General features: G+C 34.8%; 1 protein-coding gene across 1 annotated transcript in view; it reads left to right on the plus strand.

Moving 5' to 3' along the window:
• Positions 1-26,599, plus strand: part of LOC129230027 (probable phospholipid-transporting ATPase IM) — a 289,397-nt gene that overhangs the window by 229,310 nt on the left and 33,488 nt on the right. Inside the window, exons 4-8 of the mRNA XM_054864412.1 lie at positions 16,845-16,906; positions 21,854-21,967; positions 23,718-23,816; positions 25,039-25,173; positions 25,261-25,331. Of these exons, the coding sequence (XP_054720387.1) occupies positions 16,845-16,906; positions 21,854-21,967; positions 23,718-23,816; positions 25,039-25,173; positions 25,261-25,331 (481 nt within the window). The remainder of the gene's footprint in view (positions 1-16,844; positions 16,907-21,853; positions 21,968-23,717; positions 23,817-25,038; positions 25,174-25,260; positions 25,332-26,599) is intronic.

Consider the following 26,599-nt stretch of genomic DNA (forward strand, 5'->3'; position numbering starts at 1 on the left):
TGAAAATTAAAAGTTCATTTGGTTCGCCTGTATATTTACAAATAATGGGTGACGAATTTCTCGCCAATTTACTATGTTCATTTGCTTGCCCATGTTACGATTCCACGTTATGATAATTTGGTAATTTACTCGTTTACGTTGTGATAATTTGCTCGGTAAAATTTTCTTAAAATTGAATTGAAAAAGAACAAAATCGAATTTTCGAAAAATCGCTTCGAGGTGCACACTTTCATCCCATAAACTAAATCTGTGCCAAATTTCATGAAAATTGGCCGAACGGTCTGGGCGCTATGCGCAGGGCCGGATTTAGACTTAACGGGGCTTTAAGCTATTTCAGGTATGGGGCCCCCTTTGTAGTTTGAACAACGTTTCTCTCGGTGGTGTAAGAGGCACTTTTTCCCCCTTTACTATTTGTGTCTTTCCTCTGCAGCAATAATTTTACTTTGTTGATCGTGTTTTAATGTGTTTCCCACGATGTCCTGTTTGGATTGATCTTAAGATGGGGAATGGTATCAAGAGAGTGACTAAGGACTCCCCTTTAAGCGGAGTATAGAATATTCCCAATTGGCCGGGGGCCCGGGATTTTCTCCCCCGGAGGAAATTTTGAAAAATAGATATAAAATTCTGCATTTTGAAACCGTATAAGATGTAGCTACAAAACATAACTACAAAAATATCAGGACAGAAATGGACAAATAAAACTTTTTAAAAGTTATATACTCTTTCGAAAATTGAGGTAACACACAGTAAGAGTTGTGCTTGATTCGACAAATCAATGATAGCAGTTGACAGAGAGAAAGAGCACTGGAAGAGAAAAGACAATGAATTGTTACTTGCTCACATTAGCTTTCAGTACAATTAGTTTTTAATCACCCAGCCAACCCACCGACAAATACAACAATGAATTAAATATAAAATGATCAATAGCAAAAAATGCATTTAAATATGTAAAGGGTGTACAGTTTTAGAAAATAGGTAACAAGTGAGTAACATACTGCCCATTTGAACAATTCATAATGTATACACTTGATAAGAAATAACTAAGAAACCACTTTGCTTAAGATTTTCAAAGACTTATCTAATTATTTTCAAGGACTCTAGAACAATTAAAATTATTTAACGCACTTCAGTTGTGCTTTCCAATCTCTGATAGTTTAGTACTTAATTGTAAATATTTATAGTCCAATTCTAACTTTATAAGACAAGCTATTTTAAATTTAAAAGAAACTATAGATTTACTATGACAACAACTTCGCTTCAGTTGCAAGTGAGGCAGAAAACGGAAAAGAATAAAGGTAATGTATTTTTTTCCCCGCGCTAAACAGATGGACAATATGCAGAAGTAAACAAAAAAGAAGCAATAACAAAAGAATTTCCAAAATACTGCGTTTGGAATTATATAAATAAAAGATATATGAAACATGTGGATCACAAAAATATATAATATTGTTAAATTCTGTAAATAGTAATTATTTTTGTGATTAATTTGTCGTAATCTAGCTAAATTTGGCGTTTATTAAATTATCTTTCATCTAAAACTACTGTAGTTACGTAACCTGTAAATAGTTTCTTGTAATGTACATACAACCCCCTAACATTCGACTGAAGTATACCGTCCCCCATTTCTGAGCGATAAGGTTTTTGAATGGAATGAAAAAATAGTACAGTAAAAATAGGGGTCGGACCCAAACATCCAAAAAAAAAAGCTAAACCTGGTGCAAATTGTTTATTACCCTCCCAATAAGAACAGGTAAAAAGTCCCACCCCATTGTGCGTCGGGTTTTGGAATGGGGGGCATCTAAAAATTGCAGTTTTGAGTATTTTTTCAGAATTTTTAGAATAAATTTAAAGTGAGAATATTACGTTATACTAAATTTAAAAGCATAAAATTAAAGGTGTTTGACCCCCAAGAGGGATGACAAAACCCACAAATGCTACAGAGCCCTCCTATCCCCGTAAAGCGAAGCAGTACCCCCCGAACCCCCCCTCCATACATTTCATATGGAAACATTATTTTATGCTAAGAAAATTGTTAGAAATCAAGTGTGCCCATTTTCCAAGAGCGATGGTGCACCTCCTCTCAAAGCTACAACACCCCCCCCCCTCTGCCAAATAAAATAAATCCTCACCCCCCCCCCCCCTTTTTTATTTCAAGTAGAAGTATTATTTCATGCAAATCTAAAATGCATAAATCAGGACTGTCCACCCCATAAGAACAGTAGCTCACGTCCCAAAACGAAATTATGTACTAAAATATTATCCTCCCCCCCCCACCCCTTCTGATGGTGCACATTTGATTAAATGGCCAGAAAAATAACGCTGAACTGCTTTTTGCTTTCAAATGATTTCTCCTAAGCTTGTAACAAAAAGTCTTCGTTATCAAGATGTTTTTTGGAATCTAAATCCTTAGCAAAATCGTTATTGTTGCAGCTATGTCTAACACAGTTTGTGCATATAATTGAGCACTTCAGTCTACTTTCAGACTTTTCAAACATTCACTATATCCAATGAACCCCTCAGAGCAAGCACAAGATTTGAGACGCAGAAAGCTGCTAGAAGCCAAGCCTTCTAGAGCAGAAGGCTTGGCTGTTGTAATAGGACTTCATTTATATTTCTGTGGTGCTTTCTTTACACCCATCAAAAATGACACTAGCTTTCCCATACTTACAAGTGACCTACACGCTGCATTGCTGGCATACTTCCTTGAAACTTACATATCATTACCAAAAATATGTTCAAGCGGGTATCTTCCTTCTATTACATATGAGGCAGTGAGAAGCAAAGGGCAAAATTAAAAATTTGGTGATAACCAGTACAAATGGTTGGTGAACCTCTCCTATATCTTGGGGCAAGAAATGGTCCTAGTAGACATGGTAGTTGCTTCTATACAGCATGATTTAGAAAAAAAAATCAATGAAAGTCTACCTAGGATCTTATCTTTAAACGCGTTTTATTCAAAACTTGAAAATGTCCACTTACATCCCTTTGCTTCTCACTGCCTCATATATGACACCAGCTATTCGTTCTGTGATTTTGGATGAACCTTTTGCTTCAGATAATAGTACTTTAACGATACAGGATTTCTTTCCTTCTGAAACCAGATTCATCGAATACTGATGGAGGATCAGCGCATAACTCGTACCAGAAGTTTTTAGCAATTTGTTATTCCATCTTTACTGTTCATACCATTCGGTGTAAAAGATGGTTTGGGCTTACACATCTTTACAGATAGTAACTACTCTCGTAACAGAAGCTAAAGACATAACTGCTTACATCCTTTACAAAGAAATGCCACAAAATTGTTTGCCTTCAATATGATTTGATGTTACTACCCGAACGTTAAAGGTCTTATTGCAACATACCTTATCATCAGCGAGCAATACCCATACCAACTTGAGAGGGAAGAAACTTCTGGGGCTTTAGAAACGGATTGAGATTTCCAAACTGGGAGACAAAAAGGTGTAAATATTTAGCATTCTATTGATGTATTGCTCATTGCTCTCATCAAGACTTGTTCTATCGTTGAATCACTACAGGTTCTAGACCACCTGAATTTGTCACTGCGTTAGATCGATGGATAGCTGATGTTTGATGTGATCAAATTTTTTTTTATCGCATAATGTACTCAAAAGTTTCAGATAGAGTTGCAAGTATATGTCCGCATATTAAGCATAATTCATATAACCAGCTGCGTAAAAGAGAGGTAGCTTGGTGTTTGCAAATGAGAACCCCACCGACTTAGAGGGTGCAGAATTGCAGCATTGCCCGTCTCACTATTGGCAATTCCGGTTTGTCCCACCCTTACGGTGATGGCAAAAGATTGTGGAAAAGTTGAAGTAAGTTAATCAAGAAGAAGTAGGGAAACTTTGGTCAATTTGGACTTTTTTTATGCTGCACAGGAATTTTTTTTTCCAGCGCTCTAAACAGTTTAATAACTCTAGTCACAAATAATTTGGTTACTGAGCTCGCTTAGATCTTTTAGAATTATCATTCTGACATTACCATATCATTGTGAGGCATTTTGTACTTCGGAAAAGTTTAAGTCAGGGAAATTTTTTCGTGAACTTCACTGCAAATGTGCACTCACTGTGATTTTGGAATGTAAATTCAGGGTCCCCCCCCCCCCTCAAAGCGATGGCGCACCCCTTAAGTGTGACGGAGTACCCATCAAGAATAAAAGTCCTCAATAAAGAAAGAAATACCCCTTGAAAAAACTGCCTTAAAAATTCCAATGACGCAAAGCTGCTCCATGGACACCCCCCCATTCCCCCCCCCCCCGCCTGTACACCCCGGTTAATTGGAATTTTTTTATGTGAGAGTTTATTGTTTTACTATTATAGAGTGGTTTCTGCTAGGTTTCAGAATTTTTTTTAAGTAATAGAAATTATTTTTATTTAAATAGAGGATTATTTCGTCTCCCCCCCCCCTTCCCCCCAAAACCCGACGCGCAAAGTGCTGGGACTTTTTACCCCTTCTTGCTGGAAGGGTGAGAAGTAATTTGCAACAGGTTTCACTTTTTTTTTTTTTGGATGTTTGGGTTTGGCCATTTTTTGGCCTAATTTTACTGTACTAAAAAGAAGATATGAGAAATTTTTAGAACGGTGTAGGATTTTCTGGAATAGTTAAAAAGCTCTTTCGATGTCTATAAATCAGGGTTGGCCGGATTGGACCCAATTGGGTTGGACCCAATGGGTTTTTTTGAAAAAACCCATTAAAAAAACCCATTATTTAGCCCACTTTTGGGTTTTTTAAAATTTTCTGAGAACTTTTTTTAAAAAAATAATTAATTTAAATACTTTTACAATTTAAACTTTTTTATTTCTTCTTCACAATAGGCAATGGACATAAAAAATGAATTTTGAACTTTAATAGTATTTCTTAACTTAAGGGCATTAAAAAAGCTTCAAAGATTTTAAATAAATATATTTAACTTTTTTCCTTCAACTGGTCTCAGGAACTCAAATCATCTTGACTAAGTCCTGTCACGTCAGATTTTCTCAATATTTGCAGATTGTACAAAGGATACTACTTTAGCTAAAAGGCTCTCATGTGAATTATTTTCTGCAAACCAACACGTCACAAAACTCGAATAAACGAGGTATATTTTTTAGAAATTAACAGGTTTTACAAATGGTCGGACAGAAAACGGAATAGGATGTACAGTATTTTCATTATCTTACGAAAAAGTTTAATATTTCTTACTCTGTACACAGAAATAGAAAAACAGGCAACATAAAATTCAAAGAAATGTCTTGATTAAGCTGGAATTCAATAAAAAGGGATTTAAACTACTTGAGGTTTTACAGTAGTTTTGCTTAACAAAATGAAATACAATCAAGTAAAATACAAAAAAAAAAAAAAATGTCGAAATTAAAAACAAATAAACAATAGATTTTATCACTCAAGAAGTAACTTTGCCTTAACTGTTGGTAATCATGGAAACTAAAAAAATCTGGAACTTCACCATTCTTGGGTTTCGTCGTCTTTTATACCTTTCTTCAGAAAACGCTGAATTTTCCAGCTTTTTTTATCAAGACAATTTTTGTGCTTTGTCCATATACTTATGCTACAATATGCTACGAGTACCCCACCTTTCCCCTAAAAAAAGACAAAAAAAACACATTTCTTTTAAAAAACCCAGCTTTAGTTGGGGGTTTTTTGGGTTTTATTTAAAAAAACCCAAAAAACCCTGGGTCCATGGGCTTTTTTTAAAAAAACCGAGTTTTTGCCTACCCTGCTATAAATAGCCGTGCCGCATGATAAAAAGTCTGTCTCGATTGAGAAGTTATACTGAGAGTGTATTAGCTCTGTTTATTGTGAGGCATTTCCTGTGTTGTTTTGCTTATTTGGATGTAAATACATGTGTAACCGTTGAGTTTACGGTGTTGATTGATATTTGCTTAGTTGCTGATGATTAATTTAGCAGTTGTTAACGATCTTTCCTGTACATAGTATAAATAAACCTCCTGTGTTTTCTCAAGAACTGTCTCGTCATTTAAAGAAAGTTGGAAGCCGCACCGGATCCGTAACAATATGTTTCAGAAATGTGAGAACCACGGTTTTTACATTTTTGGTGCAGGATGTAGTACGGAGTTGAATTTGACATATATTGACATTTTTTCTCCCTACCCCCTCCTATTTGTGGTGTGTAGCCTCATTTTTTCCAAATTTTCAAGCACTAGAAAATGAAATTTATGCTTTCAAGTACTTTTCTTTTTTAGGAACCAATCATGTTAATTTCCGGGCGTTGGCGGCCCCTAACAAAGCGGGGGACCTAAGCTATAGCTGGCTTAGCTTGTACGTAAATCCAGGCCTGGCTATGCGCGTCGCAGATACCTTGACATACTGAGATCCAGACAGGGAGACTTTCAGCTTTATCATTAGTTATTACATTATTTGTGCGTTTCCGTTCCCTTGTCAAAGTAAGAATAAAAAACAGCCACCTCAATAGTCTGACAATATTGCTGTCGCTATGTATAAAAACACCTTTTCAAACTCACACCTCCGAACACGTCTCACCTCCTCGTTTCACACTCTGAATGAAAATCTCTTTGTTCTCAATGTCATCTCTCATTGTGACCAAATACCCGTAAAATAAATCACCAGAGGAGATCACGAGGAAGCGCAGACGACCAGGACAGACGTCCCTCCCCCTACGTTTTGGAACACTTACTGGGCACGAGTCCTTCCACTTTGCTCACGTGATCCAAGGGCAAACGAAACGTGATATCTGTATTTAAATGGGCCATTTGTTCCCTTAAATGTCGTGTTTTTTTTTTTCGTTTTCTTTTGTCAAAATACGGGTTCATTGTATTGGTGGATTGATTAGATGAAACAAAACGGTTGATGGATCATGCTGCGCTGTGTTCTCTGAGCGTTTGAAACTGTTCGCCAAATGGAACGGCTTTTTTCAGTGTTGGAACGACAGTCAATCAATGAACCATCAATCACTTTCTTTTTATTAACCGAAACAAAAGTACTCACACCTACTGTCTGACCACCTATGAGATGGAAAGACTAACAACCGGTTTACCGGTGGAAATGTAAGCATCTATTACTTTTCAGAGATGCCAGCATTTGCAGATGTGTTTTCAGGGGCTTGCACAGAAATTTTAGGGCCAGTCACAAATGACTTTTACGCTCCCCCCCCCCCTTATTGTTTACCCTACATCCCTATTGTGAGGCTCTTAGAAGTTGAGCTCCGGCTCAGACAATGTTTACCTCTGTTTCGGAAAATAGGGAGGGGTAATTGGTGCTAAGTTGAGAAATTTTCTTACTAGTTTTTCATATTCCAATAAAAATTCGAGCCCATAGCCTTTCTATTTTTCACTAAACTCCCCTAAAACAGGTAAACATAGTCAAGGGCACAACTCAACTAACCAGAGCTGCGCTATACATATATTTCACCCCTCTAAAAATATCGGGGCCCCTCGTTCAGGTTCAGGTCCGGACCAACAGGTGTTGTTTCTCCCCCCCCCCCCCGTGCAAGCCCCTGTGTGTGTTAGACTTAAAATTAAGCAGAGTCACGTTGAATTGAGCGAATCATGCGCAGCAAATTTTTACTTTTCCCGTCATTCAGATAGACTCGTCTTAAGGGCAGTTCATTTATCGGCCATCCGTTCCATCCATCCCGTTTTTTGACGTAACGGACTGCCGACGAAAACAGAGTAGCATTCACATACGGTCACCGCACATCAATCACATGGCTGAACTCACCCACCAGAGAAAAGAGAGGGCTGCTTGGCGGGAACGAATGAAATGCCGTTCTTCTTTTGACGGCCGTCAGATATCAAGGTTCTTCTGATTGAAACCGGTCCCGTCCATGATGGCTTGCTGTCATGGCAACCAGCAAAGAAAACCTGTTTCGGGAGGAAAGAAACGTGATGGACGGAACGGACGGCCGATATGTGAACAGGCCCTTAGATGGACGTTTGCCAATTCCGTTGCGTTGCAGCCGTGGGCAGACAGTACAAGCTGTAATAGATCGAGTTGTAATTCATAATTTATAGTGGTCGTTAATTTACTTCTTGTTTCCTTTTACGAAATAAGAGATAATACTGTGATCAGGAAAGAAAATGTCATTCAAATTTCACCCTAAATTTAAATTTTAATTGATGTTTTAATTTTAAAGTGAGTTCGATGAAAGGTAGAGGGAGTGAAATCTTCAGTTCTTGTTGCAAGAAATCCCAAGTCACGTGATATATTTTGAAGTAAACTATTGGAAGAAAGGTTTCTTTCACTCGTTTCACGCACAACGTGTCAACTGTTCGTCGCGGTTGAACGCTGATTTGAGATCTTTGCTTCAGCTTCTCTTTACCAAATAATTGGGTTTGCTCCCTCTAGTTTTAATTCTTGCGCTAATGTTTTGACTAAGTTTTTCAGCTCGTGCCTATGTGCTCAGTCGTTATGTACGAACTATGGGCAGCAAAAGTATCCATTTGACCATCCCAGAGTTAATTATAACAAGTTTTATCTTTAATTGTGCACTGTGGGTAAACATTGAATAAAATTTCCTCTACTAGGTTATCATGGTTGCAAATATCTCTTACAAATAGAACAAAATCGAAATGCCAAATATTTTTTTTATTTGCTTTTACAAAAAATAATAATAATAATAATAATAAATAAACAAATAAACATTGTTATTAAACGGCAAATATGAACATCCAACGTTTGCATCGTTAATGTAGGAGATTAAAAAAATTAAAGAGAAGATACATCCCATTTAAAAATAAATGCTGAAAAAAGAAATCAAGAATCCAATTTTCGTCTTGCTTCTATTAAATTTGCCTCTTAAAAACATAAATGGTCTGTCATAATTTCGTTAAAGAACTGCTCTTTCTTGCTAAATTGCTTAAACCAAATTTAAGATTAGAGGGTTGCAGAAAAACATGGATAATGTCCAAGCATCACTTTTAAATTTAAGCGACCTTCAAAATGATTTTTTTTTTTTTTTTTTTTTTTGGAATGACAATTGATGTTTGACATTAGAGCTAATCCTATTTTACTCGAGAGAAAAAGCGTCATTGTTAAAAGGTTTTTTCCTTCTTTTTCGAAAACCATCGAGGCAAAGTCGAAAGTTATTATCGTCGATGCATCGATTCGCGAAAATTTCGTCACCAGTAATTTTTTGAATCGAGAAATGGAATATGACAGCCAGAGCCCGATTCCGAAAATGGCCCTGCCGGACCATTTACCAAAAAAGATGGAAAATGCATAAAAAATAGGTTTGATAAAATCGTGCAACTAAGTTGAAATTTTGATGTTAGTGGGAAATCGGAAAAACGTAGTGATTATAAGAAAAAATCACATTGGCTGAAAAAAATTTTGCGTAAAGACCTACGAAAAATTTAAAGAAACAAAAAAGTGCTTATCGGAGATCGTTAATAATTAATGGGCGAAGTTTTCGTTTCTTTGGGGTCATTATATTTATCCCAGAAATATTTTTATTCATAAAAATACTTCTGGGAACATGAATTGTTTTGCTGATGATGTCAAAGTTATGGGGATTGTATAAAATGAAGAACAAGCAAATCAGCTGCAAGTGGATCTAGATCATATTACGGAGTGGGCTGTTAAATGGGGTATGGCTGTTAATGTTGGGAAATTTCAAGTGCTACATTTAGGACATTTAAATATGTGTACAAGTTATTATCTGCAAGGTTCAGTCATTAGCCAGGCAGAAAAAGTTACTGATCTGGGCGTCTTAATAAGTCAGGATTTAAAGTTTAGTCAACAGTGCATCATAGCTAGTAACAAAGCCAATAAAATGCTTGGGTTCATCAATATATCTATTTCAAACAAATCTGAAGTTCTTTTGCCCTTATATAGAAGTTTGGTAAGACCTCATTTGGATTATGCTGTTCAGTTATGGTCTCCTTATCTTAAGAAAAATATTAATGTATTGGGAAGGGTTCAAAGGCGGGCTACAAGGCTAATAAATGGACTTTCTCATTTAGACTATGATTCCAGGCTTAGAAGGCTAAAAATGTACAGTCTTGAGCAAAGAAGATACCGAGGGGACATGATTCATAGGGTCCGTACGTTCCTTCAAAACTCCTCCAATACTCCTCCATTTTAGAAAAATTTTTGAAGGGCCCTTCAAACTCCTTCATTTTTGGTTTTAACTCCTTCAAAACTCCTTTTTTAGAGTTCAAGACTACATAATCTTCCTCTATGACAGTAATTTAAAATACTTTGACCGACAACTAACGTCGTCACAAGGGCGATTTTAATGTAGTATTTTTGTGCATTTATTTTTTTCAAAAAGATGTGATTTACAAATTTATCATAGTTAAGTCATAAAAGTTGAAGGTGAACATTTTGTTAGAAGACTAAGACATTTCATAACTGAAGTAAAACATGCTAGTGATTGGCTTTTTTTTTTTTTTCTTCAAGTTTTATGGTTATTGTTTTTCCCTCCTCCACACTCTCAGCAGCAAAAGTCAGGTTATCTAATTACTATTTAAATATTTAAAAATATAAGTAGAAGTACTATACTAAGTGATTGTGTTTAAAAAATTGTTTAGTAAATCAAAGTTATGATATTGTAAAAAGGGTCATCCACAAGTGATGTCATGTCTTGAGGAGGAGACAGGCTCATGAAATTGTGACAAGGGGAAGAGAGAGGGTTACAAAAAGTGACATCACACCAGGGTGGCGACAGATCAGGGAGATCAGGGAAAAGTCAGGGAACTTTATTAATCAGGGAAATATCAGGGAATTTTAAAAAAAATAACAAAAAATCAGTGAAAATTGATTTTTTGAAGAAAAAAAAATTTTTTTGTTTACAAAATTAAGTATTCTTGATTCCCTGCGCATTTTCCGCCAATTATCTGTTCAAAAAAAAAAAAGTAATATTAATGAGGTGCGATTATACACTGCCGCATATTTGTGCATCTTTTTTCCTCAACGTCAAAGTATTGAATCTTACTTATTAACCACAGGATGAACTTCCTAAGATTGCTTTTGTGTCTGTTAGGTTGTTTATTTTACCTAGCTTGAAATTTCCTTTTACGCTTTCGATGCTGCGTAAAATAAACAACCATACAGGCAAAGAGGAAGCCTTCAATTATGCCTTAGCTCCTTTGCCTTTATTCCATTGTCTCGAAGTAATTAGCGTACTATAGTCACGATTTCAAGAAAAAATCTCTGGTTTTTGAATTAATACTATAAAAGCTTAAAAGTTAGTACTTCTTCGCGTTTTTAATTTAATTGCTAAAATTGAACTTTCAATTAAAAAACTTTGTTTTTTGACGTTATACTGTTTGTTGTCACCGCAGATTATAAAGGTTTTCTTTTCTTCAGACTTTAGTGATTCTTTAATTTTATAACCAAGTTGTATTCTTCTTTTATATATTTTGAAATTAACTAATTGCTTCCCCCCCCCCTTTTTTCCCCTTGCATTCCAAAGTTGTTTGTTAAAAAAGCAATCTAAGATTTTTTCTCGTTACATACTGAAATCATTTGAAAGAGTTAACTTGTGTACTTAAAAAAATATCTTTATTTTTTTATTGTTAAAATCTGTATTCATTCATTAAAACCTATGTTCTTGATTAGACAAAAGCTCCCTATGAATGGTTGTCAAATGCTTTAATCTGTTTTGCATAATTATGTCAATTAATTATATAAGAATAACTACATTACTTCTATTTTTTCACTATAACTTGTTATTCTTGCAACAATTATTATACTGTTTGAAAACTTAGAACTAAAAAGTAATTGAAATTATTTTGAACTATCATAAATACACATGTTTTTAAAAGTAATTTTAATAGTTTCTTAAATTCTTATGCTAAGTGGTTTCTGGAAGTAAAGTTTTTTTTTTTATCATTTTCTATAATCTTTCCATTGTATAAAAATTTAATATACTGTTTTGTAGGTCATTCCCCCCCCCCCCCAAAAAAAAAGTCTTGTTTTTTTTTATCATTTATTTAAAAAAAAGTAGCATCTTTTTAAAATACTGCATTTTATGCAAACATACAATGGATTTCAAGTAAAGCAAAGAAAGAAAACCATTATCATTGGTAACGTAAATCAGGGAAATTTGGTGAACCTAATCAGGGAAAAGTCAGGGAACTTTTTTTCAGTTCCTGTCGCCACCCTGCACACAGTTATTGTAACAATATGTTATAAAAATGACATGTGCCATGAGGAGGAGATAGCTGAAGTGTGATACTTTGTGATAAAGGGAAAGAGATTAACTATGTTGAAAAAAAGTGACATCATTTAATGACAGCCCTCCAAAATCTCATTTTACTCCTTCATTTAACTCTTCCAAAACTCCATTTTATTTCTGAAATGGAGTACGAACCCTGGCATTCAGTTGTTTAAATTTATTAAAATAAAAGATGTTACGGGCTGAAGTTTAGCACTGAAAACAGGACAAGGAGTCATTTTTTTAAGCTATTTAAATCTTAGGCTAACATGGATATTGGGAAAAATTATTGTTTTAGCAGGGTAGTGGAACCTTGGAATAGACCGGGATCTGAAGGGGGTTGAGCATACATGGAAAGGCTGACGCAATATTATTTATGATTATTGTTACAGGCACGATGGTGATTATGAAACCACATGTCGTCGCCCCCCTGGGTGGTCGACAACCCCGGGGGAGGGGGGAAAGCAGTGGGGGAGCCGTTTGCTAAAACACTCATAACTCGCGAACTAGTTGAGATAAAACACTGAAAAAAGTGGCAATCGACGCAACAAAACAAGGACTTCATAAAAGCTAAATATGATTATAGATCTATCTTTGTTGGTTTCTGAGTAAAATTCCATTTTTTGCAAACAAGCAAATTTTTGAATAAAATGCGCAGAACAAACTTTTTTTGATGAAAATAAATTTCAAATCAAAATTGTTTGATTTTTTTTTTCAAATAAAGTCCTAAATATCATTATTCAGTTTGTTAAATCTATTTAAATACTGTTAACGTGTTGAAAAACAAAATGACAGTAGCAAGCTCGAACACGATTCATAGTATAGTTCAGGATCTGAAGGGGGGTTTTGAGTATGAATGGAAAACCTGACGCAAAATTATTTCTGATTACTGTTACAGGCACTCTAGTGATTATGAAAACACATGTCCCCCCCCCCCCCTCGGCGGTCGACATCCCCGGGGAGGGGGAAGCAGTAGGGGGACGCCGTTTACTAAAACACTCATAACTCGCGAACCGTAGGAGGTAAAGCACTAAAAATGTGGCAAAAGATGCAACAGAACAAGGGCTTGAGAAACCTAGACATCTTTATAGTCCTATCTTTGTTGATTTATAAGTAAAATTCCTTTTTTAGCAGCCATGCAAAAATTTTGAATAAAATACGAAAGGTTTTTTTTTTTTTTTTTTTCAAAGATAAGTTCTTTTTCAAATTATTTAACCGTTTAGGGATTCAATAAAATCTGAAACTTCACCATTCAGTCTGTTTAAAACTATTTAATTATTACCAACGTGAGCGTTAAAAAGCGAAATAGAAAATGCAAGCACTGCCTAAGTTAGCGCATTGAATAAAACGGCAGTATGCTAAGGAGAAAAAAAATAGCCTTTTTATCTTTATGACGAGCTATTCATTCTTCAGTTTACAAACTTATTCTAATTGCAAAGTATTCAATTACGGCTTTAATTTTGTTATATACTGCTTTAAATTTGAGAGGAACTGGGGAACCAGGCCCACAGTAGTTTCAATTCAAATATAATTTTAATTTATTTCTATTAATTTATATTTTCAATTTGCACAAAAGAATATTGCGGGTATTGTTTTGCGGATATTGCTTTTTATAATTTACCCAACAAAGAACAATGATACAAAAAATAATATGTACTAAATAAATATAAAAAACGAGAAGCATCTTTGAGCTTTTATGAAAACGAATATAGGTATAATATTATACACTAGAGTTCTAAAAAAAACTAATTAAATAAAATTAGTAAAATAATGCGTATTATTAAAAAAATAATTGCAGAATATCAATATGCATACATAAAGCATTAATATATCAGAAATTCTGAATGCTGGCTCATACTCTCTTTTGTTGACATGTAATTGTTCTATTGAATCGTTCTCTTCCGAGTATTTTGTAGTTTAAGGGTTTTGCTTTAGTCTTAAAAGCACAGTATTTGCAGCAAGATGAATAATTAATAAAACATTTACAAGATTATTTACAGTTCTTGCCTGCACAGGATGGAATTAAAATCTCTGGTAACACTGGCTGCATCATAAGGTGTGGGGCTTTATTGTTTTATTTTCATTCAAGTGAAACCCGAACTTGGTTACATCTTAAGGCACAGGGGAATTGATTCAATAGTAGAGTAGAGCAATACTTCTTAGCACATGTTGGAAAGAATTGCAGGAGCATGGTAGAGAGCTGATATTATATTTATTTCTGATGGAAATGAAAAGAAGTTATTGTGTGTAATGGTTGCATTCGCAAGAAATACCTATTTTCTTGACAATTTTTTTATAATACAACTTCTAACAGTTGAAATTCTGAAGCACTCAGATATTGTTTTAATGATAATTCTAGCGTACAAAAAAGTTTCCGACTTTTTTGGTAAAGTGAAAGCATATTTTTTTGTTCCTGTTTTACTTGTTGAATCGCAGGCGGAAAATGCGTCAAAAGCTTGTAAAATTTTAGATGTTTTTTCCGTAAGTGCTCCTGAAGATAGATGCCATCCTAAAGATGTTTTCCTTTCCACAACACCAGCACATAAAATGGCAACCTCTGTCCTTTAACAAAGATTGCCAGTAAGAATTCATTAGTTTCTGATCTATAAACTATTAGTTACTTTTAACCCTATTTTGCACTGAATCATATGCAGGAAGATAGATTCTGTTGCGTGCTTCGTCCTAATTGGATTCTGGCATTTCAGAGAAATTTATTACTTGACTCTCAGACTTTAAATAATATTCGTTTTTAGAGTTACCAGACACCAGAAGCTGATTGGATGCAGGAACGGATATGTTACATATTACATACTCTGAAATGTACTTTTAAAGGTTCTTCTTATTTTCAGGAATGGCTATGACACGAAACCACTGGTTTGATACCTAGTGATTTTTTTTATAAGCGAAGGAGACTTTCCTGAACTTCTGGTTTTCAAGTTATGAAAACGACAAAGAGATGTACCGATCGTGTTTAAAGTCCACTCGTGTAGTTTGACTATTGGAGAGAAAATTTTATTATTTTTCATTTGGAGACCTGCAAAATCTTTGCTACATTTGAAAGTAGTGTTTGGGACATTATGGACCAGAGTCATTCCATCGATAACTTGAACTTTGTTCTTAAAATAGGGTGCTTCTTCCAGAGTTTTGCTGCAAGAAGTATCATTTTCAATTACATTCACGAAATCGGACCTCTCGCTTTGCTTCAGTGAACCATTCTGATGAACCTAACCCAGCATTGGACTTATTGTATGGGAATGATTTTTAGATGTACTAACATCCCTTTTGAGTTAACGTTTCCCAGCTTAAATGTTTTTTGGTTTTCTTTTGCTGTTTTGCAGTGGCCATTGAAGACATTGCCATTGCAGGACTTCTCTGGATAAGATACTGTTCACATTTTTTTTTTTTTTTTTTAACGTTCCACTCAAATTTTTCCTGCTTATGTGGCAATACCCTCGTTCATTATGTTTCATAACTCAGGTGTAAAATCTGCAAAAGGTTATAAAGTTATTTTAATCAAACTGAACAATGATATTTCAGATTTTATTGGTTCCCTAAACAGTTAAATAATTTTGATTATTTGAAAAAAAAAATGCGTATTTTATTCAAAATTTTTGCTTGTTTGTGAAAAATAGAATTTTACTCGGAAACTAACAAAGATTTGATCGTAGTCATATTTAGCTTCTATGAAGCCCTTGTTTTGTTGCGTCGATTGCCACTTTTTTCAGTGTTTTATTTCATATAGTTCGTGAGTTATGAGTATTTTAGCAAACGGCTCCCCCCCCCCACTGCTTTCCTCCCTCCCCCGGGGTTGTCGACCACCCAGGGGGCGACGACATGTGGTTTCATAATAACTATAGTGCCTATGACATTAATCAGAAATAATTTTGCGTCAGGTCTTCCATGCATGCTCAAAACCCCTCTTCAAATCCTGAACTATACAGCAAATCGTGTTCGAACTTGCTACTGTTATTTTGTTTTTCAACACGTTTACAGTACTTAAATAGTTTTAACAAACTGAATAATGATATTTTGGACATTATTTGACAAAAAAAATCAAACAATTTTGATTTGGAATTTATTTCGGTCAAAAAAAGTTTGTTTTGCGCATTTTATTCAAAAATTTTGCTTGTTTGCGAAAAATGGAATTTTACTCAGAAACCAACAAAGATAGGTCCATAATTATATTTAGCTTTTATGAAGCCCTTGTTTTGTTGCGTCGATTGCCACTTTTTTCAGTGTTTTTACTCAAATAGTTTGCGAGTTATGAGTGCTTTAGAAAACGGCTCCCCCACTGTTTTCCCCCCCCTCCCCCGGGGTTGTCGACCACCCAGGGGGGCGACGACATGTGGTTTCATAATCACCATCGTGCTTGTAACAATAATCAGAAATAATATTGCGTCAGCCTTTCCATGTATGCTCAACCCCCTTCAGATCCTGGACTAGAACAGCTTACTGGAAGAGGTGGTAATGGGCAAGGGAGTAGATAGTTTTAAGAGGGCCATTGATCTTCACTGGATATTGTAAATTGACTAAAACCAGCCTAGCTAGGCCCACAGCCTGTTGCTGTTCATCTCTTTTGTATTATTTTAAAGCTTGCTCTAAAAATCTAGTGTATATTTCGAGTGGTCTTTTTGCAAAAAAAGAAAAAAACTAATGGTGACTAATGGCGTACTATTTTCCTTTCCAGATTATGAACTCAGGCGAATCCGGGCGAATGATCCTGACTACAACAATATCTTCAACTATGCTGTAAGTAATATCTCATTAAATTCGATACCGAAGCAACGGAATCTGTTGTGCAGAATTTAGTAAATCAGTGTTGTGCACCAACATTTGTATGTCTGCACCAACATACAAATTAATGGGGCTTGACTGACCGATTACATTTTTTGGTCCGCTTGCCGATGTCAAATAACCATTAATCCACGTTGAACCATTATAACGTTTGAAAGGTTTGTCAAAAATGTTGTTCTGTCGGTTGTTTCATTTCTTGTTTCACGAATCAAGAAAGGAAAAAACAATTTTATTAAGTTCGTCATATTCGATTTTAGCTACTCTTAATCAACAAATTCAAATGACCTACACGTATGTTTTGTTTGTTTTTTGTTTCATGATTTCTGAATGTCATTTATTTTTGTTGATTTAAAGAATTCATTATTTGAAGAGGACGCTGTGTTATACATTACACTGATACATACTTCTCTTTGTTTATTGACAAATCAACAAATATCTGACATAAATTGATTAAATACGATGGTGTTTATAATGTATTGCTGTCTTTCATTTACGGTGTATCCAGGGGCGAACTGACTTGCGAGTCGATGCGCCCTTGAACGCCCCTGCATGCCTTTGTGTGTAGGGGGGAGGGGTTACGCCTGTTTGCGATTTCGAGGGTTTTTTTTTTTTTTTTTTTCCAATTTGCGCCCTTGAACCTGAGCGGTTTTTTGTTTTGTTTGTTTTGACATCTATGTGCCCTTGGTGTGTAGTTTTTTTTTCCTGCGCCCTTGATCCTGAGAGCCTTTTTTTTTCCGCCCTCGAAAAATTATTATTTGTGCCTCGAACCCCCTTTTTCTCCCCCCCCCCCCCGCCGCTCTCAAACCTTTTCTTTTAATGCTATTTTATTTTACTTTATTTGCGTCCTCGAACGTGTGCACCTCTGTTTTTTTATAAATGCGCTCTCAAACCTGTGTGCTTTTGTGTTTTGTTTATTGATGCACACTCAAACCTGTGTGCTCTCTTTTTTTTCCCCTTCGACCTTTGAGAGTCAAGGTTGGCTCCCTCTTGAGAGACCCAGTCCACCCCTTGGTGTATCAACGAATATATATTAAGTTTTCTTTCTTTTTTTTTCCGTAATACCTCCAAAAAAGAGCAGTTATTTTTAGCTTTTAAATGTGTTGTACTTAAAATTAATTAAAGAGAAAAGTGGAAAGATAAAACTGTAAATTACACTAGAATAGTAGTACCCCAGTTAAATACCAATTATACCTCCACCCCCCCCCCTAAAAAAAACTTTATTTGTTCTCAACATGTGAACGTTTTTTCTTTTAATGCGGTGTTCACAAAAATCCCATGAGTAACCCTCCAGGAATATCGATACATCGATGATGCAATTTGCCTCCCAAATCCCACACCTTTGGGGCGTATTCGAAGATATGACACAAAAGATTACGTGACAGTGTTCCATGTTTTTTTTTTTTTTTTGGGCCATTGAACTTTTGATACAAAGAGCACATTACAAACAAAATGTAACAGTAACTTTCAAAATCAATGAGCTTCACACATTTGTTTATGCGGGGGGGGGGGGGAGTGGCGGATCCACAGGGTGCGATTAGGGCGGTGCCCCCCGCCCAAAAAAAGGGTTATAAATTAGAAGCATTTCCGGGAAAAGGTCACCAAACACTCCCCTCCCCCCAACACATTACAAAAAATCACCTGCAACTGTATTTCTATGACTTTAATTCCAAAAATTTTCCGGGGAAGAGTCCTTCAAACCCTTCTCTCCAATGTCATCGAAGATCGTCTAAATTTTGAAATTTTAGAGCTTCAATTTCGAAAACATCGGCAGAATCGAAAACCTTTTCAAAAATGTCGTTAATGAGGGCCTTCAATTACGTTTTTAGAACTTCAATTCTGAAAAAATTCCGAGGAAGAACTCCCGATCCCGAGCCTTTCCCCTAACATCAATGAAGATCCACTAACATTACGTTTTTGAAGCTCCAATATCGAAAATTTGAGGAATAGCTCCTGACCCCATCCTTTTTAACAATACGAAAGATGGCCATTGGTCAACCATCGCATTTCAAGGCTCCAATTTCGAACAATTAACAATGGAAAGTTCTAAACCCTGTTCCTTCTCCCTACGTCATAAAAAATGGCTTACGACTGCGTTTTTAGTACTTCAATTTCAAAAAATTTACGGCGAGGAGTCCCCATGTCCTTCTTTCCCCATCTTTTAATATCATTCAAATATTGTCTAAAACAGCGTTTTTGGATCTCCTACATCGAAAAGTTTCTGGGGAAAAGTCTGAACCCCATGTCCTCTGCTACGTCATTAAAGGTGACCTAGAGTTGCGTTTTTAGGACTTCAATACCGAACATTTTTCCGGGGGAAAGCCCTCGAACCCCCTGGTTTTTAGCATCACTAAAGATATCTAAAATTGCATTTTTAAAGCTCTCAGATCAAAAAACGAATGTTGGAGAATTCATGAATCTTATCCTTTCCCTTCAAAAAACCAAAGATAGCAAGCAATTTGTTTTTTATTTATTTATTTTTTATTTTTTGAAAATGTATACCCTTAAATTTCAAAATTTTTCCAGAGGGGGAACTCCAAGCCTCATTTTTACTTTCTTCTATATCTAATATATAGAAGAAAGTATTGGATTCGTGCAAATTTTCGAATTTCGAATTTTGACGGGTTCGAACGTTTTGAAGTGTGCTGAGTCCATTTCGACTATTTTTGGAAAATGTCTGTCTGTCTGTGTGTGTGTATGTGTGTGTGTATGTATGTGTGTATGTGTGTGTGTCACGTCTGTGTGTGACCAGTTTTTTGTGGCCGCTCTACAGCAAACTACCGCATGAAATCGAACGAAATTTGGTACACATATGTGCCCCTATGTGAACTTGTGCCCATTGGTTTTTGGCGCGAATTCCTCCAAGGGGGGTGGAGCAATGGGACGTTTTTTGAGTTACGCGTGCTTGCTATTCCTCAGGAAGTAATTGGCGGAATCAAACAAAATTTGGTTCTTATGTTGCCATTAACAGGAACAGGTGCTGATTCAATTTTGGTGTCAATAACTCAAACGGGGGTTGAGCTATAGAACGTTTTTTGTCGTCCATTGTGACTGCTATATCTCAAGAAATAATGAACGGAATGAAAGAAAAATTTATCGGCAAGTAGTCCTTAGTGGGTATAAGAGCTGATTTTATTTTGGTGTCAACAGCTAAAAAGGGGGTAGCGCAATCGCCCGTTCTTTTTTTTCATTGTGAGTGCCCTATCTCAAGAAGTAATGCTACGTTCTGGTTGAAATTTGGAATATATGTGAATCCATACGTAAACAGGCTTTGGTTCAATTTCGGCGCCAATCGCGCCAAGAGGTGCTGATTTATTTTTATTATCATTATTTTTTAGCGAATAAAAATAGTTTTATTAATGCAACAATAAGAAACATAAATCGTAATAGATTGTCGTCTGCGTTCAGCTCGTGATTTTAATTGTATGGAAATGATCGGAAATATTATCTCAATGATTTAAAATTTTTAACTGTTGCCATCTTATGTTTGTTAACAAATAAAATATTTGTAATTCATTCAAGCAAGGCTTTTAAAATAACTTTCAATTTTCGCTCTTTGCTTTTGCAATAATTCAGACATTGGGATGGTCGTCAAGTTTTTGCATGTGTAATTTTGTTTTTGTTGGGAATATTGCTTCCTCGTCAAGCATGGGGAGGGATCAGAAAAAAAAAAGAAAAATATAGAAGAAAGTTTCGTGATGGCCACAACATACTAGTTTCTTATTAACCACCAAATAGCCTAAATCCTCTTCGGATGGGAAATCAGATCAGGGTTTTTGGGCGGTCCCTTTATCTTGTTGTCCAATAGTTAGAGAAAGATTATTAAATTAATACTTGATACTGCAACATTTCTTTTCTAAGGGAAAAAGTACAAATGAGGACCTAAATGGCTACTGAAAATAATTCATTAGTCCTCGAAATAATCAAAAGTTGAAGGGTTTAATTTGGATAATGGATCCAGAATATTAGTGTTTTTTTTTTTTTTTTTTCTTTCAATTTTTTAGTCATGGTACTCGAAACACTTAACTTTCATTCAAACTCTTTGAACAATTTTCATTATTCGAAAAAAAAAGAAAAGAGACCATCATGCTTCATTTTTTAAACTTTTAAAAAATTTTATTTTCATTAATCACCCCTCCCCCCACACACACAATAATGTATTACTCAATCGCCACTCCCAACAGGAGCGTCTGGATCCGCCACTGGAGAGGGAGGACACTATCAGAATGAAAAGGGTTTTCTTTCAAAACCATCATGACAGGGTCAAAACCATCAGACATTGGCATCGGCAAGTAATAGTGATAGGGTTAGTTGACTACTTAAAATTGAAGTGAAAAAAAAATGTTAGGGTCTAAAACTTTTCTCTCTACGAAAAATATCGACGTTATGTATCAGCATTTAAATATTTTTAAAGCTTAAGAGCATCCCCCCTGCCCCCTCCAAAGATAGCATTGGTCTCCGATGACAAATTTTTTGGACAATAACCAGCTCCCATGCATCAGTCAACCTCTCAAAATGAAATTTCAGGCACTCGAGAGATCTTTATATTTCTTTAGCCCACTAGTTCTCTGTCGTTTTAGGTTGGTTACGATTAAGTCGAGTGTTTATGTAATCTTTGCATTGTGTCTTTCTTAACCAATTAAAAATTTTCTAGGATATAAAATGTAAGGAAATCATTCCTAAACATATTACTTTAAAATGTATAGTTGCAAGAGCTGAAATTCATTTTGATTTTTGTTTTTCACAGTTCGTAAGAATCATTACTTAAAAAAAAAAAAATAGATTTTCGAAAATAAGAGAAACTAAAAATAAAACTATATTTCAAAACTTGGCTGCAGTTCTTGATAGCGATAATTTTTGTGTGTCAGTAACTGTAACAAATTAATTTTTTCCTTTCTCCTCTAGAACAATTACATTAAAACATCCAAGTACACCTTCCTGACATTTGCTCCTCTCAATCTTTTCGAGCAATTTCAAAGATTAGCGAATTTTTACTTCCTTTGCCTGCTAGTCCTCCAGGTGAGTCGACTGTTTTAATACTTGAACTACATTGCATGTGGTTCAAAAGTAACTGTCCATTTTCAGGATCAGCATATTTAATGAAGGAAACAAACACATACATTGAACATAATTTGTTTTTTAATTTTGTTTATTTATTTATTTTTTACGGACAAATTCGGTAAAGAAAACTTTTCAATTATTGTAAAAGCATTTATTTTCGCGAACAAGTCGTAATTGTAAAAATTTCAGCCTAACAAAATATTTCAACTTGATAAATGTAATCAACTTTCGAATCTGTTAATAAAAAATTCGCGAAATTTTCTTCTTACTAAATCATAGTTATCTCCATTTTCGCAAAAATTATGGCTTCTAATGGTTATTCTTTCTTCAGAAAATTTTTAGAATGTTTTTTACTGGAAAAGTGCAGCAAAATTATATTTTCCTTATGAATAATGTCACAAGAAAAACATTCATTATGCATCTATTCTCCAATTCGGCTTGTAAGTAGCACCATTCTTTGGTAGTACTTTTTCGGGGTTTTAGGATCTAGATATCACTTTTATTCCTGTGCGTTCAGAATATTCTCGAGGCTTCAGTTTTTGCAGTGATATAAGACTTTGTTGTCTAGTAAGCGACAAATTTTGCTGCCAAGCACTAGCATTTGCAAAGTAAAGGAATTCTGTAAAAGTTGTTTCTCTGTCTGTGTAGTGTTAATGCAAAAAACCAACTTGCAGTAAGAGTGTAGAATTTAATACATAGGCGCGTGACGACAGCTTGTTTATTATTTTTTAACTTTGTGGAAATTGAAAAATAGCTCATGCATTGTCATATGGCGGATTGTTTTACATAATTACTAACTTTAAATGTTATTTATTGCTTGCTTTATTTATTTACCGAATCCTTATACATTCTAATGGTTTTAAATTGCATAATTTATATATTTAGCAGCTTTTTTACATTTTAATCGAATGTTTATCCCTGCTTTATGTAATTGGCGTATTGGGTCATTATTTTGTTGTTTCTTTCTTTTGTCTAGAAAGCTTTTGGACCCTTTTCGAAAGTGTCCATTAAAATATAAAATCTAAGAATCACATCATCAAATAAGCAGTTATTGTGTAATCAAATACAAATTACTTTCATTCAGAAAAAAAAAAGTCCCAACTGCACAATGAAGAAAAATCCCTTAAACTTGATTAAAAAGACACATGTGGAATTGCCAAATACCTAGCTCCTATGTAAATTTGACCAAGTATGGCGGCAAACACTACATTTACCATACAGATGTAGAAGGTCGCCGAAATTATACTTAGTTTCCAGTGATAAATCCTTTCTGCATCGCTAATGTACCAAGGGTGCTCAAATAGAGGGGCAAGGAGTGGCTCAAGCCCCCCCCCCCCTTAGAAATTGGAATTTCCTTGCTTTTAGTACTTTTTTTCTGTGAAAAAAAGTAAAAACATTTCTTCTCTAGCCATTAATGAATAATTTATTAAAAATGTCAAACTTTAATAACTCTAATCTGTACAGAAATCTGTTTCTATGGGGGAAAATATCCTGCTAAACCATGGGGAAAATATCTCAGCCACCCCCCCCCCCTTAAAATTTTGCATATGGGCGCCCTTGCAATGTACCCCTGTTCTGCTCTGAATTCCAACCTGTTCTTGATAGGAAACTTACTGGTTTTTATAGTTTGAGGGATTTTTCTGTGGATTTCCAAATCAATCTGTACTTGATATTGTCATCAAGTGTAACTAATTTCTGTTTTTTTCAGCTTATACCTCAAATATCATCTTTAACTCCTATTACAACTGCTGTGCCTTTAATTGTTGTGTTGTCCATAACTGCCCTAAAAGATGCCATTGATGATATTGTGAGTACCTTTTTTTTTCTACTTACAGTTTCCTTATAACTATATCCATCAGGAATTGTATACTTTTTTATGCATTGAGATACTCTCAAGTTGTCAAAAGGAAACCTTTTTTACCTATAGCTTCAACTGCAATGACTATAAATTGAGGAGTTTCTGAAGTTCTTCAAGGGCCACAAGACAAGTTTATAAGTTATAACTTACTATTATCGAAGAAATTTTTTTAAGTTCATTTATTTATAGTGTTCTAAATTACTCTCATAAAATATACAAAACAAATTGCATTAATAAAACTTGTTTTTTTTTTTTTCTTTCTTTTTTTTATTATTATTATTTATAAAATTACTGAAAATAAGTGTTCAGAATTATACAATGTTTATCATCATTACACATTATCGAAATTTTCGCTTGCAGTAGAGTTGAGGCATTTGTACACTTGTTTGTAAAAACAAATATTTTTTTTCTCCATGAATACAGATTTGCAGAGTAGTTGACCTACTGAGCAAAGTAGATTTTCTTAGTAGAGGCTGGGGCAAAGTGAAATACTTAAGATGACTTACTTTTTTCATAATGAACAAGTTGAAAATTTGTTCTGAAAATTACAGTACATGAAGAAAGAACAATATGTTTTATAATAAAACTTGCATTAAAACATTATTTTTTTCATTTTGGCAGCTAATTTGCATATCCAGAAAAAGGTAAAAATTTTTCTTTTTTTTTCCCATGGGGCAAAGTGAAAAGTAAATATTTTTCTAATGAAATATTTTCTATTGGATTATTAAATATAGTTTTGATCAAATAAATGAGTACATAAAAGAAGGAATGAACAAATGAAACAATAATAGCTTACGCTAAAAGCAGAGTAAATATTTCACAATTTCACTTAACTCCACATTCCTCTACTTGCAGAGTTCTTCTTCTCGTTCCCAAAAAATAGCAAACCTGATGATTAAACGATCAGTTATCTGTCAATGTTACGAACATTGATGTTCTTGGTAACATTGATGTTCTTCATTGTGTTCTTGGTAAGAATTTGTAGTAGGTAAACAAGACTGTCAAGTCTATTAATATCAGAAATTAAAATTTTGGTTATTTATATATTTCATATTAGGAACTGTCCACAAATATCACGGTTTTTAGCAATGTTGAGTTTCTTTAAGGCTTGAAGAGTAAATCTCCTTGTGTTAATTTTGCAACAATCTCACCATCTATTTCCTTTTTGTAGCAAAGACATAGAAGTGATAGCCAAGTGAACAACAGGTTGTCGAGGGTACTCCGTGGCGGGAAACTGATCGACGAGCGATGGCACAAAGTCCAAGTGGGCGATGTCATCCGCATGGAGAACGACCAGTTTGTCGCTGTGAGTATTTTTCCTGTTATTTTTCTATACACTCCTGGTATCTTCCAGGGCAGTCTGTAGAAGACCTCTTTTATTTTTTTCTTGCAGGCCGATTTGTTGCTCTTGTCAACGAGTGAGCCCAACGGCCTCTGTTACATCGAAACTGCCGAATTAGATGGGTGAGTGTGAGAACAGTGTTCACGAATGTTGAAATAATTTTACCAGAGTGTAGATGCAAGAATAATGTATAAGTATTTCACACAACAAACTTTTATGTTCTTACAACCTAAAACCTCTTTACAGGCCAACCGATCCGGCATTTTGGTTCTAAGAATTTAGAATTGTGTTATTGTCGCTGGTTGCTATGTCGGAAAAATAAATGATAAGTTGAATAAAACAGCACTTCAGGTAAATCTAGAATGATTACCACATTTTCCCCGAGACACAGATTATCCGTTCAAAAAATGTAAAATTAATGAGATGCGGGTTATACGCTGCCTCGGATTATCCGAGGTTGTTTTTCTCTCAATGCCAACGAGATCGGTTCACTTGTTTATTTAACATAGCTTGAATTTTCCTTTTACTTGATTCAGGCTGTGTAAATTAAACAACCATACAGTCAAGGGAGAAGCCTCCATTAACACAAAATTAGACAGTTTGCTCCTTTGTCTTGCTTTTTTGTTCTTAAGTAATTAGCATACTATTATCACAATTTCTAGAAATCATTATTTTTTAATTTAATTCTGATTATACTTGAAAATTACTACTGCTTCACATTTTTAATTCAGCTGCTAAAATTGTATCGTGAATCATAACTTCGTTTTATACATAGTATTATCCACCGATTGCGCAATTTTTGTATTTTTTTTTCTTTTTTTTTTTTTTTTAGAACTTGCTGATAATATGCATGAAAATATGGTACTTATTCTCCAATTAAATAACAGTTTATCGGGAAATGTATCCTGTAATGAACCCCGACCTTACTTGTTTTTTCTTTTTTTTTTTTTAGAACTTGCTGATAATATGCATGAAAATATGGTACTTATTCTCCAATTAAATAACAGTTTATCGGGAAATGTATCCTGTAATGAACCCCGACCTTACTTGTTTTAAATCTTATTAAATTAAATCTCCATTTATGGACTAAAATAATCAAACCTGAATCAAGACTAAGCTTGCACACCTGTTTTCAACAGCTTGTTTTTATATACATACTAATATTGTCATGCACACAAATTCAGAACCAAAATGTCTGACGATTCTGCTTCCTATATATAGTGGCCTTATTACAAGCATTAATTGGGTGTATACAGATAAAGTTACTGTCAACAGAACGCTCTAGACCCTGCTACTGGACGTATCTTAGTAAATATATGAAGCATTATAGCCATAAAAAAACTTCTGAAAAATCAGTTTTTTTTCTCTCTTTTTTTATTGTATGAAGTTT

The sequence above is a fragment of the Uloborus diversus genome, chromosome 9, assembly GCF_026930045.1.
Source record: "Uloborus diversus isolate 005 chromosome 9, Udiv.v.3.1, whole genome shotgun sequence".
NCBI lineage: Eukaryota > Metazoa > Arthropoda > Arachnida > Araneae > Uloboridae > Uloborus > Uloborus diversus.